General features: G+C 39.7%; 1 protein-coding gene across 1 annotated transcript in view; it reads left to right on the top strand.

The window, feature by feature from the left end:
- The window catches only part of PXYLP1 (2-phosphoxylose phosphatase 1), a 36,009-nt gene extending 16,897 nt beyond the window's left edge, over window positions 1–19,112 (top strand). Inside the window, exons 2-5 of the mRNA XM_010152480.1 lie at window positions 4,431–4,592; window positions 5,511–5,637; window positions 15,303–15,442; window positions 18,181–19,112. Of these exons, the coding sequence (XP_010150782.1) occupies window positions 4,431–4,592; window positions 5,511–5,637; window positions 15,303–15,442; window positions 18,181–19,112 (1,361 nt within the window). The remainder of the gene's footprint in view (window positions 1–4,430; window positions 4,593–5,510; window positions 5,638–15,302; window positions 15,443–18,180) is intronic.
- Window positions 19,113–20,390: the final 1,278 nt, after the last annotated feature.

The raw sequence follows: 20,390 nt of genomic DNA, 5'->3' as shown, positions 1-20,390 counted from the left end.
ATTCCTGCGTCTTTCTGTTTGTTCTTCCCTATACTTCTTTTCCAGCTTCCATTTTTTCCAGAGAGAGAGCAAAAGGAGAGAAGTCTCCGTTCAGTGTCAGGATTTCGGAAACCCGAGTGTTCTGTGTGCCAGGCACCTCCTTAGTGCCCTGTTAGGAGCAGAAGGGGAGGGGGTTGTAAAGGTGAAGGACGGATAAATAACTTTTTGTGCTCCCTGACTTGCGCATTTGCTTTTCTTTACCCATTAACATAAGGTTACCTACAGTGGGGTGGGATTTTTTGCATTTCTGCCGTGTGGCTTCATTTCCTTGGGACTGTTTTAAATAGCATGTTTGCATGGGGCTGAAAGGACCTTCTGTTCTATAAAAGATGAAAACTTCAGGTCTCTGTTTAGTCAGGAAATGGAGACTAACATGGCTCCTTGGGCTGCTGCTGCTCGGACTGGTTGGAGCTACAAGGGAGAACTGAAACGGAGAATGGTTTTATTGCCTATCTTTCTGGTTTTAGGTAAATGTTAGTGATTTTTTTTTTTTTCATGGCTAAATCTCTTTCTTCTTGGTAAACAGTGGTGATGCCTTTTGTTTTCCCAAGCTGAAACTAGGACTGCAAGAGGGAAAGAAACCGGTAATGGAGTGATTTGGTATTTGGTGTTTCTTCTGCATCAACTGCACTTTGCTTTGTGTTTGTTTTTCTGCTGTACTGAATTCTGTCAAATTCATGTCAGTTTTGTAGCCTTAATTCATGTGAGACTGGCTCCCTGCTTGGGCTTTCCAGTACAAGAGCTGATTTGATAAACTTGACTCCAGAAGGGATTAGTTGCTGTGTGGTAATTGCTACACAGTCATTACACTGAAAGCGCTTCTGAATGATTGTCTCTCGTTTAGAAACTACTTGTCTAATATTTATCTTTTTTAGTGTATTTTGTGTCATGCAGGAACATGGGGGTATGGAAGTCAGATGAATTAGCTTCTTGCTCTTTAGATAGGCTATATTTAATGTACACTGAGAATAAAACCATACGTCCTGTTTCAGATGGCATTGGTTTTGTTCATAAAGATATTTCTTAGTCAAACCGTTAGTTTTAAAATTTGGTCTTCAGGTTCTGTGGCTTGATTTAAAATAAAAATTATTTTTAAACCTTAAACTTAATATCAGAGTTTGGATTTTATTTCCTCTGAATTTTGATTTAAAAAAACAGTATCCCAGCGTGGGGCTGCCAAAAGTCTCGAAGGAGTGATTGCACAGCAGTATTTAGCTGTTCTGCCGTGTGACCAGTTTCCCTCTGTCTCTCACAGGACAGCCTTTGCTCTTTGGCATTTGATCTGGTCTTACTTTTGATTGATGCCAGCCCCTGTGTTTCGTTTTACTTCATATTTCAAACAATTTTAACTTGGTGGGACACCAAGCAGAGTTGGATTGAGGTCTTGAATTGTATTGTTTCTGTTAGCTTTCTACATTTTCCTAGGTATAACTTTTTCAAAATTAATGTTTCAAAGTAGTTTCTATGTAACTTCTTTAGTTTCTAGGTTTATGAATATTGGGAAATATGTTTTCTTTCCCTTTTTGTTGTCAAACGACCTCTCTAATAATATGTACATATTCTTTATCGTTTCAGTGTAGGCCAAGTTTCCAGTTAGAGCACCAAATATGTTTCAGATGTATTTTATTAACTGGGCTGGCTGTGGGAAATGCACATCAAAATCATCTGTTTCATTTCTGTTTTACATTGCTGTATTCCTGTCATAGTAAAACATGAGCTTTGAAAGGCCCAGCAGTCTAAAAATCCTGTTGAAAAACTCCATTAATCAAACCATGTAAGGATGACACTTTACACGTTGGCAGACTTCTGTTTTGGGCAAGTGCACGTTACTGTGAACTCGTAGAACAAGTCATATAAAATACTGCTAAGCTATAAAAAGTTGTGTGAAAACTACATAATAGAATTCTGAGCTTATGAATTATTTACAGCTGAAAGAGCAGAACAGGGTTTGGAAAAAATGCATTTCAACCCCATAGGAGGGATTTCTTTTTCCTCCCTCCCCCTTCCTTTTTTTTTTCCCCTCCCCTCCCCTCCCCCTTTTTTTTTTTTTTCTTTTTGCTCGTCTGAGCTGTGTCAGTCCAGTACTATTTGTAGGTTTACTGGTTACGTATGGAGCAGAAAAGCCACTTGGGAGACAGAGGTAGGATTGACACTGCAGAGGAGGACTTTCAGGAATGGAGTATTTGGATACGGTTTCAGGAATGGAATATTTGGATACGGAGAGACCCTCAGCTCTTCCAAGAACTTCAAATAACTGCTCTGCGTGCTATAAGGCGTATCAAAACAGAGGAACAAATTGAGCCTTCCATGCAAGAGGGAGCTGGAGATGATGAGGCATGCAAAGAAGGTCTCAACAACTGGGAAACTGGATAAATGAAGACAGCAAGGGGGCATGATGTCCGAGAAAACCTCATAGATGCATGAGGCACTAACAGTGTCCAGGGAATAGGGGAAGATGAGAAAACAGCTGAGGCGCAAACAAGACTTTAGCTGTCGGTGTGGAAGATACCTCTGTCATGGTTTGGACCGAGCAGAAGTATGAGGAGGGGCTGTGTTACTTGGGGTCCTCATCCCAAAGCACTGGAACCGAGCTTAGCCACTGCGCTTTGTGGGTATTGGCCATGTCAGCAGCACTAGCAAGCGTATGGAAGACGCTGGAATTCTGGTTTTGGCAGGCAAAGAGAAACCACATAGAAATATTTCAAGTAGTGTGTTGTAGCGTAAGAATGAGAAGTCTGTGTTACATTAACAGCTACGTGCTCTTCACTTCAGTTTGCTGTCTTCATTGGTTTTCTTTGTCTGCACAACTCTATTGTGGTACAAATTCACCTCTAAAATTAGGACTGGGAATGAAGATGCAACTGAGGAACTGACCCAGAAGAATTAGAATAAATTTCAAAGCAGAATTTTACTCTTGTCTTTTCTTTTTTTTCTTTTCTCTTTTTTTCCCCCCACTCACCACAGAATATGAATAGGGGTAAAAATGCACTTTTCCTCTTAATTTTCACCTCTAAAGCTGTCTCATTCAATTACCACAAAATACTAACAGGGAAAAAAAAAAAAGTGGGAATTTGTTATTACAAGTGTAGTCTTGTAAGGCTCATAAATTAACTAGTGCTTTCACATCAAGACAAGGTAAAGAGACTTTGTCAATGCAACCCTGGCCTTAAATTCAGATATGCTTCAGCATGAATCTACCTGTCAAGAGACGTAGTGGTAGTATTTCTGTTAATTGCATTTCTTTATATTTAACATTTTTTGTGATACTCTCAGTTACATTTCAACAAACATTTTTGTGTGAATCTTCTTTAGATAAAAGTATTTAAAGGTGGCAAAGTAGCCATGTATGGGTGGGCATCAGTAAGAAAAATTATGGATATTCCTGCCCCTTCAATCTTGACCACTTTGTTTTCCCAATGGTTTGCAGTACCATCATCATAACTGTATTGTCTTTTGCTGATGTCCTTCAGCGTCGGTTTTAAAATAGTGAGAGGCAGCTGGGCCTGTTATGGCCTGTTTGATAGAGTTCATTTTCCTCACAGCAGCTGGTATGGGGCTGTGCTTTGGATTTGTGCTGGAAGCAGTGTTGTTAACACAGGGATGTTTTAGCTGTTGCTGAGCAATGCTTGCACAGAGCCAAAGCCTGTTCTGCTCCTCACCCCACCGGTGAGGAGTCTGGGGGGGCACAAGGAGTTGGGAGGGGACACAGCCAGGACAGCTGACCCCAACTGACGAGAGGGATATTCCAGACCGTATGGCATCACACGCAGCGTATAAAGCTGGCGAAGAAGATGGAAGGGGGGAAGGTTTGGAGTGATGTCTTCCCAAGTAATTGTTAGGCGTGATGGAGTCCTGCTTTCCTGGGATGGCTGAACACCTGCTTGCCCATGGGAAGTGGTGAATGAATTCCTTGTTTTGCTTTGATTATGTGCATGGCTTTTGCGTTACCTATTTAACTGTCTTTATCTCAACCTACAAGTTTTCTCGCTTTTACTCTTCCAGTTCTCTCCCCCATCCCACCTGGTAGGTGTGAGCGAGCAGCTGTGTGGGGCTTAGGTACTGGCTGGGGTTCAACACATGCTCTTAGAGCTTTGTGAGAGACACAGAGAAAGCACCTTCAAGAAGATAACAAAAGGCAGGGTTGTTCTACAGAGTTGTGTTGCAGCAGTCTTAGCCAAGCACTGACTTTGCTGAAGATCTCTCTGGGCTTGCCTTCTTGATGATGTAAATCATGAAAAATTCACACCGAAGATCTAAGCTACAGAGTGGCATCCTTTCATGGAAACCATAGTCTTTGTGCATAATTGCTTAAAAGAAAAGAAAAAAAGTCATAGTCTTATATGCCCTTAAACCCTCCTAAAGGTATATGCTCTATGTTTTGTATCTTTCAGTGCATTTAATCCCAGTAAACCCCATCAGGGAAGGTGGTTTGAATCCTAAAAGCCGAAAGAGAATAATGCCTGATTTGCTGACGGAGCCTCCTGCGATAGATCCTGTTTACGAAGCTCATGTTTACTGCAATATTCCCACCATTGCGGAACGCAGCATGGAAGGTAAGCTTTGTGAATGCAAACGACAGTTTGGTTGCTTACTTCGGTGTGCTGTCATTGGAAACGATAACTTTGTGCCTTGTCAGTTCTTTGGGGCTTGGAGAAGGTGCAGCAAACGCCAGCTGCTTGCTGAATTATGTTCAATCATTCAAAATATGCTGTTCTTCTTTCCTTCCCTCTGTACCCTCTCTGTCGTCTTGATTTTTGGAAGGGATTGTGGTTCTAGTCAGTGGTCAGCTGGAGGCCTAAAGCTGAAAGTGGTGGGAGTGATACAGATACTTACTCTTTGAATTTTCATGCTTATTCTACGTCAGCTGCGTTGCAAATTATGTTATTAACATCTGAAAAACAGTTGACTTGGAATTCTGAAAACATAACAACCAACCAGAAGTAATTAATTTTGCAGCTCCAAACCATTAGACATAGTCAGCTAGAAGACACAGTCGCATCCCTCACCTCATAGCTGCCGCAGCGGCAAGTTAGTCTGAATGAATTCCCTCATTAGCATATCCCACTAATGCATTTAAAATAAATCACAAACCAGTGTGTCCAAAAGCTCCAAATTAAATGTGCTGAAGAATCTGTCATTATGACAGATATTACAGGTCTGGAAGTGAGACATCATGAAAGTAGGGTACGTTATTGTGTTGGCAGAATTCAGTGCTTGAGTAATGTCTTGTGTGGTTGTTGGACTCAGATGTGCTATGGAGAATGTGCTAAACACCTGAGTTTGTATAAATTGTCTTCCAGCTTAAAGTGAAATCTTTCATGGGATGGTAAGTTATAATTTTTTATGAGCGTTTTCTCTCATTGCAATACCAAAAGTATCAAGCTAATTATACCTGCTTTTTTTCTTAAAAGGGGTAAGATTGAGGTAACATTTACTTAACTTTTAACATTATTTTTTCCTCTTCACTTTAGGTCACGCGCCTCATTATTTTAAGCTAGTGTCAGTTCAAGTGGTGATTCGACATGGTGATAGGTATCCGCTGTATGCCATTCCCAAGACAAAGAGGCCTGACATCGACTGTATGTTGCTGCCTAGCAGGTAAAATTCTTGGCTTTTATAATTTCTGAGTGCGTGTTTTGAATGATAATTATTTTGTTCCTCTTCAGGAAACAATTTGTGCAGCTTGAATTACGTTATGATTTCCAGTCTCTGTGCAATGTCGTGGATTAAAAAAAAACAACCACCCCTCTGTATCAGCAGTGTACAGTGTTACCTTTGAAACAGGAATTATTCACCTGTGAGCACAGCAGTGTTTGAGAATCTCCTCCAGTTAGCTAAGTATGCTTCCTTTGGTGTGAATACAAGAAGGTCTCGGTCACCGCCATGGGAAAATTGGTATTTGTGTTTGATATTATTGTTTTTTTTCTTTTACTTTTCAGAAATGTAGGTTATCAGAGTTCCCTTAAATTAATCATTTGTGTCAAAGTTCAGGAGAAAGGGGCTGTACATTCAGCTATTCAAATACAAGTTAAACAGAAAGTGAACTTTTTCTACTTGAAAACCACCTGTTTCCTGTAGTTACTGCTCGCTGTTTAAAACTGTCGCACGTAAGTTATCTACGTCTGACTGCCACTAAAACATCATTTACCTCTGTGTTTCAGTTTAGTGTGCTTCTGCCTAACATCATCTCTTTGTAGCTAGCTGATGCTTGCCTTCATACCTGAACCAGTCTGAGCTGTACATGTCGTCTGAACTGCTTCTCTTCCGTGTGGCTGAACCTTGCTTTCCTGTTTAGAGTTTACTCATTGATAAAGATGCATTGTAGTGTGGAGCAGTAGAAATAAACAGTGATGATGTAAACCACCAACTTGTGTTCTAACTTGCTTGATTACATGTGGTTTTTTTATGCTTTTAAGTAGGATCTGTGGTATTATTTATATCAAATGCGTGTTTCTGGCTTTGATAGGTTCATGGGCTGTGTTCCTTAAAATTTTAGTCGCTTCCTGTCATCAGTAGCATTTGATTTTATCATTTGTATCTGAAATACTCATCCTTTCAGCTTTGTCTTAAAAGGCTGCTGAGGAAATCTCTCTCAAGGAGGAGATGGATTATAGTTTTAGGTTTGCGATTAGCTAGTCTACGGCAGTTCCATTTGAAAAAAACAAACTAATTTTCATATCTGGTCCTGCGTTAGCTTCTAGTTCAATTATATGAAAACCAAGAACCAGTAGTAATATTGTAGAGTAGGAATGTTGCTAGAATATGCTGAAGTGATATGAAAGATTACCTGAAACTAATCATTAAGTCTAGCTTCATTTCATACTTGTCAAGATGATGGGAAGCTTGATTAAAGACTCTTACTAACTAGATACACACAGCAATGGACACAAAGGCTGGCAGAAAGTGATCAGAAAATTGGATCTTTCTCTGAAGAAAGATGAAATATGTTGCTTTTCTTTTTAGATATCTGGCTGCATAAAAGAAGTTGCACTTATTAGTAGATGTCCTGAAATTTTCAAGACTTGCAATGCTGTCTTCAGTTGTACTTAGTGTTGTAATGCTATTCTGGCCTGAGTAATTGAAAAGTAACTGTTATTGCTGAATCAAGCTACTGTTTTGGTCGTTTGGGTAACCCTACAAGCAATTGTATTTTTTTTTTCTCTAAACAGAGGAATAATACAATATTTCACATATATAAACTTTAGTCTACAAAACATACAAAAATAAATGTATACGTTTTTAAGAGTAAAATGGGAAGAAAAATAAACATGAGGAATCTTCTTTTTGTAGCCTGCATGGCATTGGAATTTAGAAGATTCAAATAGCTTCTAACTACACTGGTTTTAGAGTGTGTATAAATGCTTACACCTTTCCTAGCTCCTTGGTACGAGTATCAAAATCAGAAATTGGGCAAAACCATATCCTTTTTTGAACGGAGACTACTATTTTGGAATGCCAGTCTATGAACACAAACCAAAATATCTGATTTTCTGGCTATGTGAACAAGTTTTGTAAGCGACAGTGGTCTGGGACTTTTTACATACGGCAATTAAGAAGAAAAAACAAACAAAACACACTACTTTGTTATCGTGTTGGCTGCTTATTTTCTTTATTCATACATCAACTTCCACCAAAATGCTTGTTTGGTCAAGAAGTGGCATTCAGGGCTCTATCTGACATCCTCCAAGAGAAGTCTGAATTCTTCTTCGAGAGGTGCCCAAGCCCAACAGTGTTCTGTGCCCGCTGCAAGCCGACTGATGTTCTGAAATTAGATATGCAGCCCCGAGGTTGCAGATAGGAGACTAAACTCCAGTTCTCTCTGCCATACAGTTGTGTGGGCAATTAATTTCTCTACCAGGGTGAAAAAGGAATAATTTGCTAATAGCTATGATAACGTTTTTAATGACCTGCCTTTAAGGGGTGAGATTATTTTCAGCATGAAATACTAAGTAAAGGAATACGATCTAGATTGCTTTTGGGGCTCTTAAAGGCTCTCATCTTCTGATCTTGCTCATTATCTGTCACGTTAGAATTTATGTGAGACAACTTCATTGCAAAGATGTTAACTGCAAGTGATAGTGTTGGATGAGTAGCTGTATTTCTCAATATTGCAGTGCCACAGGAGACCTCAGTTTTGTGTTTTCCAGAAGAGCTTTTATAGCTGTTTCCACCTCAGTTTCAGGCAATTAAAACAACATGAAGGCTCTGGAGTCAGACCAACTATCCACAAAAGGCGAGGAGGTAGTGCAGCTTTTGCCAGTGCCAGCAGAATGACCGAGTCAAGCCGTTCAGCGAGCAGGGTGGCGGGATGTGAGGGGGCAAGCAGTGTACCTACCCTGGGCTGTTTCCGGTTTATAGAGCATTACAACACCAATGTATAGGTCATACATCCACTACCATTCACAGCCACTAAAAATGAGTGGAGGGACCAAAAAGACCTTGTGTCCTTGAGAATAAAGTTTATATAAAATAGAATCTCCTGGCCAGCTTTTGAAAGGGCAGCAGAAAGATCAGAAGAGTTGGCTCTGTACCATTCTGTCCAGAGGTGCTAAAGCTGACCTTTCCGAATAAAGCTAGAATTGTTACTGTTTCTGCATTGTTTAGGATGGAACACTTCTTACTGTAGCATCAGGAAGCTATTTCCTACGTGTGGCTGTCATCCTTATATTCCTTTGTGATGTGACTTTGGTGCTTGATTGTAAACGTATTTAGATTGAGAGTATTACAAGCTATATAATTGCTACCTCTGAACTGAAGGTTTCTTGATGCTGTGTAATTAAGTTGAGATGTCTGATTGAAAGTGTGGCTTGTTTAAGCTTTCTGGACTTTAGTTTCAGATAACTATGCTGCTCGTATTCAGTCTGTTCTTTATTTGACTTGGCATTCAGCTGATGGAATTCATTAATTAAGGAGATTATGCTATAGTCCCCTGGACTTCTAATGGGTATGCAAAATAGCCTTGAGGTCACGCTTTGGTTTTGTGAATTATGGATTGTGACATGTAAGTGTGGAATGAATATAAGCAAGTGGATTAAATGCTTTGGAGATTTATTCCATCTAAAACTTCAATTAATATTATTATTATTTTCATTGTTCTGCATGCAAATTTCCAAAGGGAGCTGAATAAAATATACTTTTTTCTTCAAGAAAATTAATTGAATGATATTATGAAAATCCTTTCATTCTAGTGTTTGCTTTTGGAGGGGAATAAATTAATCTCCCACTTCTTTTTCCCCTTGTATCTTACATTTATAGTGTCAAAATAACAATAAAAAAAGCAATGTTTCTTCATTGAGTTTGCATGCAAGATTGAGAAGAAATTCTTTTTTTGGAAGATGCTAAAATGATTTCAGAAGACTGCCATAATTTGATAGTATGCTGGGTTAATTAGCATATACTTTAAGGCGTTTTGAGAGGTGTTGATGTTAATCATAAGAAGCTTAGTAACAAATATTTGAATTTTAGGCTCAATATGCACATGTCTTGAAACTGCCAGAAAAAAAGAGAGAGAAAAGTGTGGGAGAGGCAAGGTTCCTACTGTGAGCTAAAGGAGGTGTGGATTTGACTGGGAGCAAGGTCAAAGCCAGACCAGAGTTAGGTGAAGAAAGATCTCTAGAGAAGCCAGAAGAGGCCTTGAAGACTCAGAAGAGCAGCGAAGTAGTCTAGATGGCTGTAGGGTTTGTTATAAAAATGTAAAAGCTCTAAGAACTTTATGAACAAATCTATGAATAGATCCTGCCTTAAGGATCTTTTATGTGGGCTACAATAATCTGTTGTGGTTTGTAGTGCCTCTTCCATTCATTTGCCTTCTAAATAGAAGCATTCTAGTCCTTTAACACTTTTTTTGTCTCCCTGAACTTCACACAAAACGTTATTTTTTTCTTGAAGTTATAAAATCTCATTTTGCTTTTTAAGTAAAGAGAAAAGGGACTTGCTTTTGGTACAGTTAGCAGACATGATCTGGTGTGATACAATTACAAAATTCATTTGGTGTGTGCCTGGTGTGCTCATGTTGACTCACCAAGTGACACACTGAAGGTTCTGCAGCTCCTTGTGAGAAGTTTGGTCCTCTCACCTTTTGCGAATTCTGCGTTTACTAACAAAAATGACTTTTGCATGGATAAATGCCATATGGAAAGAAAAAAAGCATCGGTATCTCATTTGTATCAATGTCTACTTCCCACAAGTTCTTTCCTGAGGCACATAGATCTCCTGCGGAACTCTGGGGTATAGTATTGTGAGGGGACAGGATTCTGCAGTAACAGAGGTGAGATGAATAGAAAGTTTACCCCTCCTCAGTTCTGCAAGCATCCATAATCTGTTTTTTACTTGATTAACTATTCAGTTTTATCTTTTAAATAAAGGATTCTTAGTAATTGATCTCAATAATTATTTTTTTTATCACAGTACTCTTAATTATAACTTTGACCAACAGTTTTTTTGTGTGTAGCATCTCCTATGGTGGTGAAGGTACATTATTTACACCACTCTTTATGAACATGTCAATTATGAAATAAACTGTAGCTGCATGTAGTCTTGTCAAGATAATGTCTTTCCACATCTGTTTCTTCAACACTGCACTTCATCTTAAATAGATTTACTTTGCAATTTTTGTAGATATGTAGTCTGAAATTTGTAGGTGGTTTAAAAGAGTATTCAGTTTAATCAGTTGGCGGACTGATTAAATTCTGTGGTTTCTTCACCTTCAGGTCTGTTGAAGAAATGAGGCTTCTGCTGTACTTCATTTTACAGGATGCATCCTAGAAATAAGGCACTACTTCAGTGGTCCGATAGCTTAGTTAAGAAAGAATAGTAAAGGAATCTCAGCCTGTTCCCATCATGGAATTAATTTTGGTCAAAAGTAGTCTATAATTAATAAACTTAAAGATGGAGAGGTGGGGAATTTTTACCAAAATTGACCTTGTTGGTCTGATTTGCAGTTTAGGTCTAAAGAAAGAAGAAAACTTGCTCTTGATCTGATTTCTAGTTATGGTTTAATAAAACCAGTTTCTGCTCACAAGGATCACTAGGGGAGAAAATGTTTCACAAGCAGGCAATAGAAATCAATACCAATATTTTGCTGAGTGGTCCTGAGAAGCAAGGATGATTTTCTTCTTGGTCTGTGAGTTACCTAGCAAGGCTAGCAGCAGCCTTCATGTTGGGATGTTTTTTTTTCTTTTTTTAAGCAAAGGCAATTAGCTCAAAGGTCTAACCTCCTGCCAAGAGAGACTTTCCTGCACTCAAACAGTCTGAACATCACTTTATCCAGGGGCAGAAAGCCCCATAGTTCCTAAATATTGGTCTCGAAGTCTTAAATTCAGTTAGTCTCATGGGGTTGGGGTGCAAAAATGTCCTAGAACAGTGTTTCTGTGCTACTCTGCAAGGCTTGAGGCTTTGCTGTATAATACTTTTGAACTTAATGCTGAGCTGTATGAGTTGTATTTCATACCTTTGGACATATATAATAGGTTCAATAAATGTATTTTCATGCATGTTTCTGACCCAGTATTTTGTGCCATTATAGCTAAGCCATCCAAAATCTTCACAAGAAAAAGAAATCCAAGATTTTCCGAGGTGTCATGTGCATATGCTCACTCTGGTACTGTATTTCTCACTTTGCTGTGCTAAATCAGAATAACCAGCAAATTAGTGTTTGCTTCTCAAAAAAACCCAGCAAACCAAAAAAACCAACCCAAACCTCTACATTTTTGTATCTAAACAAGGATAAGGGAAATTTCTGTTGAAGGATGTCAACTCTCTTGCTGAAAAAGATACACGTGTGGTTCAGGTAGTTGCAGAGTGTGATTTTTTTCCAAGTACTCTGGCTACAGTGTAGCAATAGAGATATGTCGTTTTGGTATTAGAGCCTTTTAAAGACATTTAGAAATAAGGTATTTAAATCTTGAGTAGGGATTTAAATGTTGGTCAATTTTAATACTGGTGCGTGAAAACCGCATTATTAATTCTGCGATCTGTTATCCCAGTGTTTAGTTTGTGAATAACAAAAAGACAAGCTGAATTCATTATTTGAGGGAAAGGAAGTGTCCTCAATTTTGTTACAGATAAAATTTGTTTTATTCTACAAAAATGAAATCATTGAAAGGCAAAATGACAGACATTAAAAATGGGAAATAAATGTTCAGGGCTAGGAAAAAGTATGGCTGTTACTAGTGGTGTTAGGTGAAAAGCCAGTCCATGCTCTGACAAAATTGGAAATGTTTACTGTATTAATACGTTTCCCAAATGCGGTAGCTTCCCATCGTTATGTCCAGCAAATTACTGAAGGGTATCTCTGTAGTCCATTTTACTGTCTGGTTACTTTTATGGAAAGAACATTTTAAGGATATTTCAGTCTTTTCAGCTATACAACTGAGTAATTTTCTTTGCTTCCTGCTCACACAGTCCCAGCAGTCTTAGCTGTGTTGCCTAGATACTCCATCTCCTGCGGCATCTGCAAATTGGCCAATTCAACAGGAGGATTCAGATTCTAAATGAAGGAGAAATCTTGGGGCGGGGAGGGGGAGTCCTTTGTTAGCTAGTAGCCTTAGTGGTGCTCTAAGTTTTGCTGTTGAGAAAACAAAGTTTTTTATTCGCTCAGTTGTTTGGGGTTAATCAGGAGGATTGCTGGTATGTTTAGAATTTTGTTACCTATGTGAGAATTACATTTAGGATAAAAGTATATTGTAGCCTGAAATGTCAGTCCCCTTCAGACAGAATAGCTCTTATTTCTGTTGTTTAATTGTTTGGTTTTTCTTTTTTCTTCTCCTGGAATACCTTTAACAAGTAGTAAGCTTTCAATTTATATTCGGAAGTATGTCTGTCACACGTCCTAGTTCTTTTCTGCAAGCACATGCTTAACGTGTGCTCACTTTAAAAATAAGGTAATCCAAAATTAGGTAACTTGCATCTACCTATGTATATGAAAAGGTATATTGATGGATTGGAATATAATTTTGTCAGTTATCATATATTTTATTATTATATCCCAGATTTTAGTGTATCTTGCCTGCCATTTTTTAGAAAAATCTTTTTGCAAAGCGCTGATAAATACTTCCCTTTCTTCTTCCCTTTCTTCCTTCCCACAATGATTGCTGACTGTTTTTCATCAGCACAGGTCTGATGCCATTAGAATTCAGGTTTCTGTAAGCAAAGCGGCAAAAGAAGCAGTAGAGAATGTGGTTATTTTCGTTTTCTTGCACATGTATTTGCAGAACTTGCTAATTAAGTAAACAGGGTTGGAGGAAAATCATGATTGACGGTTTAGTCATGTATAGAGTTTTTTAAAGTGCAAAGTTTTGAGAATCGGTCGTTCAGCCTGCTACGTCTGTAATAAGCTTAAAAAGCTATTTGCTAAAGGTTTAATTTAATTTTCTCAACTTAATGCTTCCACTTTTGATTGCACTGCTGGGCTGAGAAAATAGTGAGATGTACAAGAAGTTCTGTTAGGAATTCACATCTGGAGCTGGATTAGGCTTTCTGATGTGTGCTTAGTCCACGGGAAGCCTCCCTTGCTTGAGAGAGGAACAAAGCCTTTTTATGTACCTCTGCTTCTCGAATATTAATCTTCATTTGCGTTGTTAAAATTATGCAGGAGCAGCTGTGGGTTTAGAATGTCATAAATTGGCTGGCTTTCCTTTCAATTTGAAGTAAAAATAAAAATAATTCTTTTGATATTTTTCTCTCCTTTTGCTATTTGTCTCATTTTGCATTTTTTTCGTATTGACAGTTGTACCACAATTTATTGTAACATTTTCCTGCCAAGATTTCTTTTTTTTTTTTTCCTGAAGGTAAATTAATTCTGTGAAATTCAGGTTCTATGAAATGATGTGACAGTGAGCTGCTTGTCTGTTGAAAGAGGCACTGATTTGTAGGAGACCTCCCAGGGCTGCATGCTATGAGCGCAGCCCTGCAAGAGGGGTTTCCTCCTTTAAGAGTTTCTCCCTTGGCTCTTCCATGTCAGCGTGAATGTCTTTGTCCAGGCGGACTTTGATTCCAGACACTTACTCCAACGTCAGTGTTATTGCTCCCTCTTCTGGTTCCTGCAACTCTGGAAATTGTTTTCAGACCTGAGGTTTTTGTATGAAATGGGTTTATCATTCTAGCGAAGTGTGAATACAAACAATAAACACAAACCCCAGGCTTCTGTGGAAGTTCTCTGACCAAATTTCATTTCTTTTTATATATAAACATATTTTTTGTGAGTGATGTAAAAGGTATTTGCTGTATTCAGGCTGAAAGTCCTAGTAAAATGAGAGCCATCGGGGCAGGGGTAGGTTGCCAAGCAGTTTCTGACTTAGTTCTGCACAGAAGTAGAGGTGACTCTTGCATTTGTTGAACGTTGACATTTAACAAAGAAATCCCTATACAATGGATTTCTGTTGTGGAAGTGAGATCCTGCATTTTATTTTTTAAAGCTTGTAATCCATTCCAATTTCATTGTGTGTGGCCCGTTCTGTATAGGCGGCTTGTGGCACAGCAGTGAACCCAGCCTGTAGTGTGTCTGAGAGATACGCTTTAGGAGATCTAAGCATTCTTTCCCTGACTTGAGTTCCGTTTCAGTGGGTTAACCTGGGCTTTTGTGCGTGTGTCTTTTTTCCAGCTGTATCCATTACTTTCATTGTGAGGGTATCTTACCTGTTTAAGTGTCCAGTCATGTGGGATTCTCTCTTCCCGTGTACTAGCCCAATACTCAAAACCATTTTAATGGGGCTGGTGGATACTACTTTCCAGGTGCCACTTAGCTGAGGCTCCATGGGCTATTTGGTTTGAAGCCTGAATTAATTAGAAATAAAGAGATTGCAATCACTTTTCTGCGTTACAAAACTTGAGCATGCCTTCGAGATCATCTGCTTAAAATACTGGTTATTTGAACCCCCTTAGATTGTTGGTGCCTTTGGCTGTGTGTGGGGTTGAAGTGCAGTGGTACCTCAGAAACTGCAGAGAGCATTTTTTGGTGAGGATTTGTTTATAATTCACAACAATATTAGTGACTGCGTTCAAAACAACGGAAAACATCCTTCCAGGTTGCTTACTGAAAGGTATAATTTTAACAAGACATCAGTTTCCCTGTAGCTCTTTGGTGGTAAGTGGGTAGATTTCTTTTGTGTACTTGCAAAAGTCCTGAGTAAGAGCAGGTGTTGGCTCAGCGGGAAATAACCTCACGCCATCAAAGTTCTGAGCTGACATACTTCGCATACTTGACTGTCCTGAGCTGTTTTCCCATGTGCTTTTGGAAGTTCTCACATTTTGTTTTACCTCTCCAGGAAACCTTCCCATCCTCAACTTGAAGCTTTCATTAAACATATGTCCAAAGGGTCTGCAGCCCAAATGGAGGGTTCCCTCAGCAGCCTGCCTCGTTACCCGAGTCATTCTTTGTGCGAGATGGGCGAGCTCACACAGACAGGTGAGTTTCCATAGCAGCTTTGTCTTCTCTTCTGCTCTGTTACATGCAGTCTGCATGGAAAGGGATCTCCCCTTTTTATTTATATCGAAATAAATGCATTTCTGTGGGAAGCTTATAATGCTGGTCAGTAGCCTAGGGATATGAATAAAGTATTAGACACTTTACCATGGAAGTGGTAACAGCTCTAGAAACCACGCTGGCCAATTCTATGACAGATTGATCACACTTGGCATCAATTTTAACTTTATTTATATCAAGTCAAAGCACCTTTCCTTGATGTTGCTCCCCCACAAAATTGCTTTGTCACCCTTGTGAAAAGTGGCATTGCTCAGCCCCTCCTGAGGAGGATCGAGTACGCTGCTATGGGTCAGTTTGTCACTCAAGGTGGCCCAAAAACTGCAGAACAGCCACCTTGTTGGCAGTTGTTACCTGCATGTAACTACTGTGTCCCCAGCAAGAGATTCAGCTGTAACAGACCTGTTTGATGCTTTTATTATGGGAACTGTAAAACCTGTAAACATCTAGTACTTTCTTCCATCCTCCTTCCCTCCTGCCCCAAGCTTTGCAATAAAGCACGTCTTCTGGCGTATTCAATAATGTGTATTTTCACCACAGCAAAATGAAGCTTGTTTCTTATTCCAGCTATCAGTTCTGATGAGCTGGTTATTGGGAGAAAAGGTGAAAATATCAGCAATTAAATTGCAATCAGCTTCTTTGAAAAATGAAGTTTTGAGGCTTCATTGGTACTACTGCTGAAAGAGAAAGGCTGCTCATCTCTGCCAGTGAGCATGTGCCTTTCGCTTGTGCCAAAAGCATGGGGGAGATGGGAGGTAGCTGCAAGTGTTGCAGTCAGGGATTTGATTATGTAGAAGAAAGTATGTGGAGAGCTGGGAGTATTGTGGTGCTGGGGGCATTGGGAATGTTGGAAAGAGACCAAGGGTTTGGAGAACAAAAGCAGAGGTAGTGCTGGATCAGAGCAATACCGTTGGAAAGAATCTGTCTGCTGTCAGCAGGGAATAGAAAATATGAGGGGAACAAAAAGTGGGAAGGCAGAAGTATAGAAAGAAGTTGCCACCTTGTAAGAAACAGATTTTCACAGAATCATAGAACCACAGAGTGGTTTGGGTTAGAAGGGACCTTAAAGATCATCAGGTTCCACATGCTGTTGTACAACTGGGTGCAAATGTGACTGTGAAAAGGGTTAGTAACATTCATTTACTTTGAAATTCACACGAATAATGCTTTTCTCCTGTGTCTTTTCAAATTTTCACATTAATCCATACTATTTTATCCCCACACCTTTCTTTTAAGTTACCATAGAGTGTATCACAGTGGATCTGGAAAGTCAGTGAGTTTGGAGACTCATTAGAGAGAATGAAAATAATGTTGAAGATTTGGGGAGTTAGCACCGTTTTCCTTTTGACAACTGTCTTTCTGGGATTCTCCTGTATTTTTGGTCCAAAACTTGCCTGTTAAATTCTCACATGTTCTGGGATCCCATCAGAAGAAATGTTTGTGTTAGGCCAGTGTCAGGTCTTGCAAAGTGACCTCAGGAGAGATTTTATCAGGTTACTGAGGTACTCTTCCTAACACAGCACGTCACGTGGGAAAATGGATTCATCACTGCACGCAGCTTGTAACTGAGTTACTAGATGTGAATCCTATTGCCTGTAGTGAGTGACGTAAATGTTCTAGTGTATAAAGGGTTTGTGCCTGTTGCTTTGCTGTGAGAGGATAACACAAGCAAGGTGGATGGTGGAGTAAAGGTTTTGGCGTGTGAGAAGGATGCACACCCTCTTCCTTTCTAGCTGGATAAAGGCAGAGTATCAGTGGGAGAATTATCAAGCAGTTTGGGTACTTCCTGTGAAGGAAGGTGGAAAAGGAAGTTTGATGTGATTGCCACACCTCACCACTGTGTTTTGTGAGTTTACAGACTAGTTTACATTCTGTGTAATCATTTACTGACTACTGGTACTTTGAGTGGCTGCAAACTTTGCAGGGAGCACAGCATCCCCTGCCTGTCTGAAAACCTGCCTTGGGTGCAGTGTGGATCTATCTCCATAACCATCTTCCTTTTATAATCATAGAATCACAGAATGGTTTGGGTTGGAAGGGACCTTAAAGACCATCTAGTCCCAACCCCCCTGCCATGGGCAGGGACACCTTCCACTAGACCAGGTTGCTCCAAGCCTCATCCGGCCTGGCCTTGGACACTTCCAGGGATGGGGCATCCACAGTTTCTCTGGGCAACCTGTTCCAGAGCTTCACCACCCTCTCTGGGAAGAACTTCTTCCTGATATCTAATCTAATACTCCCTGCTTTCAATTTAAACCCGTTACCCCTTGTCCTGTCACTACAGACCCTTGTAAAAAGTCCCCCCCAGCTTCCTTGTAGCCCCTTCAGGTACTGGAAGGCTGCGACACATTCAGTCTGTGTCTCTAGTCCAAAGATCAAACATTAAACCACTAAGGTTTTAAATAAATTTTATGAAACCGTATTTTTCTATCTGTATGTCAGTTTAGCTTTTAGTATCTGAGAGATACTGTAGAGTAGCAAGTACCTCCTATTTTGTGCAATTTTCTAGGGGTCAATCATAGGTGAAGTTCAGCGTTGAATTTTGTAACCTCTTAACTCACTCTGCGTTTATCAGTAAGACTGCTAGCTCTGTATTTTAGTTTTCTCCAAAACTTACATGATTCTAATCATGTGTTGTAACTTCTTTAAAAATATCTCTTCAGGGGTTGTACAACACTTGCGAAATGGACAACTGTTGCGAGAAATCTATATCAAAAAACATAAACTGCTTCTGAGCGACTGGACAGCGAAACAGCTCTACTTGGAGACAACGGGGAAAAGTCGAACCCTGCAGAGTGCTTTGGCGCTGCTCTACACGTTCCTGCCAGACTTTGACTGGAAGAAAATTAACATGAGGCATCAGTGGAGCACCATTTTTTGCTCTGGAAGCTGCGACTGTCCTATGCGAAACCACTACCTAGAAGAGGAGCAGCGCAGACAGTACAGTTTACGGGTGAAAAACAATGATTTGGAGAAAATATATGTAGATATGGCCAAGATTGTAGGCATTCCCACTAGGCAGCTGAGAGCTTCTAACCCTATAGATTCTCTCTTGTGCTATTTTTGCCACAATGTCAGTTTTCCGTGTACCAAAACTGGCTGCATTGGGATGGAACACTTCAAAGTAATCAAAAGACACCAGTTGGAGGATGAGAGAGAAAGACAGGAAAAGAAACTTTATTTCTTGTATGCACTATTGGCTACTCATCCTCTCCTCAACCAGACTGTTAATCGGCTGCAGCGCATTGCGGAAGGGAAGAAAGAAGAGTTGTTTGTTCTTTACTCTGCACATGATGTCACGTTGTCACCTGTCCTTAGTGCCTTGGGCGTTACAGAGGCCAGATTTCCAAGATTTGCTGCCAGATTAGTTTTTGAGCTGTGGCAGGATGGGAAGAGACCCAAAGAACACTTTATCCGCATCCTGTACAATGGCGCTGATGTCACGTTCCAGACCTCGTTTTGCAGGGATTATTATAAACGTTCCAGCAAGCCCATGTGCCCACTAGAAAAATTCGTTAACTTTGTCAAGAAGGATATGTTCTTAGTTTTTAACAGCACTAGTTATTACGATGCATGTCGTAGAAGACTACTGTAGGGAAGGAAAGGGAAAAGGAAGAGAAGTTAACTTGTGTACCTGTGAAAGTCTGCATTCTGGTTGAGGCGCGGCTCAGTTTTGTTATTTCTTTTACTTGTACGTCTTAAGTACAAAAGGATGTTGCTTAGAACACTCTTCAAACACTTTTATTTTCATTCAGACTGCAGATGGTCTCCAGTAGAAGAACAAATACCGAGGGAGCGTTACATGGATGTGTATGCTCACGTATGCCGTGTGAACTGTCATGAAATGGTAAATCACATGGGCTGCTGTAACTTGGACGTCACTTGATACAGAGTGAGAGAGCATCAACCTTGTTTCTCTGTATTCCAGGGCAATACTTGGATACCATAAGTTTAAAAACAAACCCTTTTTCTTTTTTTTCACCACCATCTCAGTCGTTTTAAGCAATGTGTGTCAAGGCATTTATGAATTCGAGGCACCTGCATTAGACCACTTGTAAGGAATTCTAGATGTTTCCTCCTCAGAAAGAAGCATTTTAATATTTGTGGGCAGGTCTTCAAAGCAAAGTGCATGTGTGTATCTGTGCATGCTTACCTGAGCGTGTACAAAAGAGCGTGTGCCTTTTTGACCTCTCAGACCTATAAGCACTTGGCTGTTGTTGCCAGTGCCAGGGAAGGGCGTACTGGAAAATCGATACAAAACTCTATTCTTTGATCGCACTTTCAGCACTTTGAATAGTTCAAACACAGTCTAGAAATACGTAAAGGTCTTGTGACGTTAAGATAGATAGCAAACACTAACATTCCCACTAAACTTCAGTGGGAAATTAGGATTAGAAATCAGTTTTATGGTGGTGTTGGGCTCTTTCCCGTTGTGAACATGTTCAAGCTGCTGTGCTGTGGAACAGATTGGTGTTTTAGGGATTTGATATAGTGACTGCTTGAGACAGCTTGACTAGATGCTAAGAAAATTTTGTAGTTGAGTTAGTATTTTTATGGATTAGGAAGCTCTTATTTTGTAAGATCAGACTTGTACATATTGTACTGTGTATATTTATAGCACAGTAGATCTTTCTTACTTGTTTAGTTTGTAAAGACTTGTGAAGCTGACTTTTAGACATTTTTCCCCCTTGATCAGGATGTTTAGACTTAAGAATAAACTGTGTTTTATGGGTAACTTGAACGATGACTAGATACAAAAAACTTGTACTTCCGACTGCTTTCATCTCTTTAGGAGTAGTAAATTGAGAACCAAATTTTAATAGAACTCATAGAAGTTTTATAATGGTGGAGGTTTTTTTACACCTCTAGAAAT

Source organism: Eurypyga helias, unplaced genomic scaffold (assembly GCF_000690775.1).
Source record: "Eurypyga helias isolate BGI_N326 unplaced genomic scaffold, ASM69077v1 scaffold29465, whole genome shotgun sequence".
Classification (NCBI taxonomy): domain Eukaryota; kingdom Metazoa; phylum Chordata; class Aves; order Eurypygiformes; family Eurypygidae; genus Eurypyga; species Eurypyga helias.
Note: the sequence above shows the minus strand (reverse complement) of the source record. Positions and strands in the feature narration are given on the sequence as shown.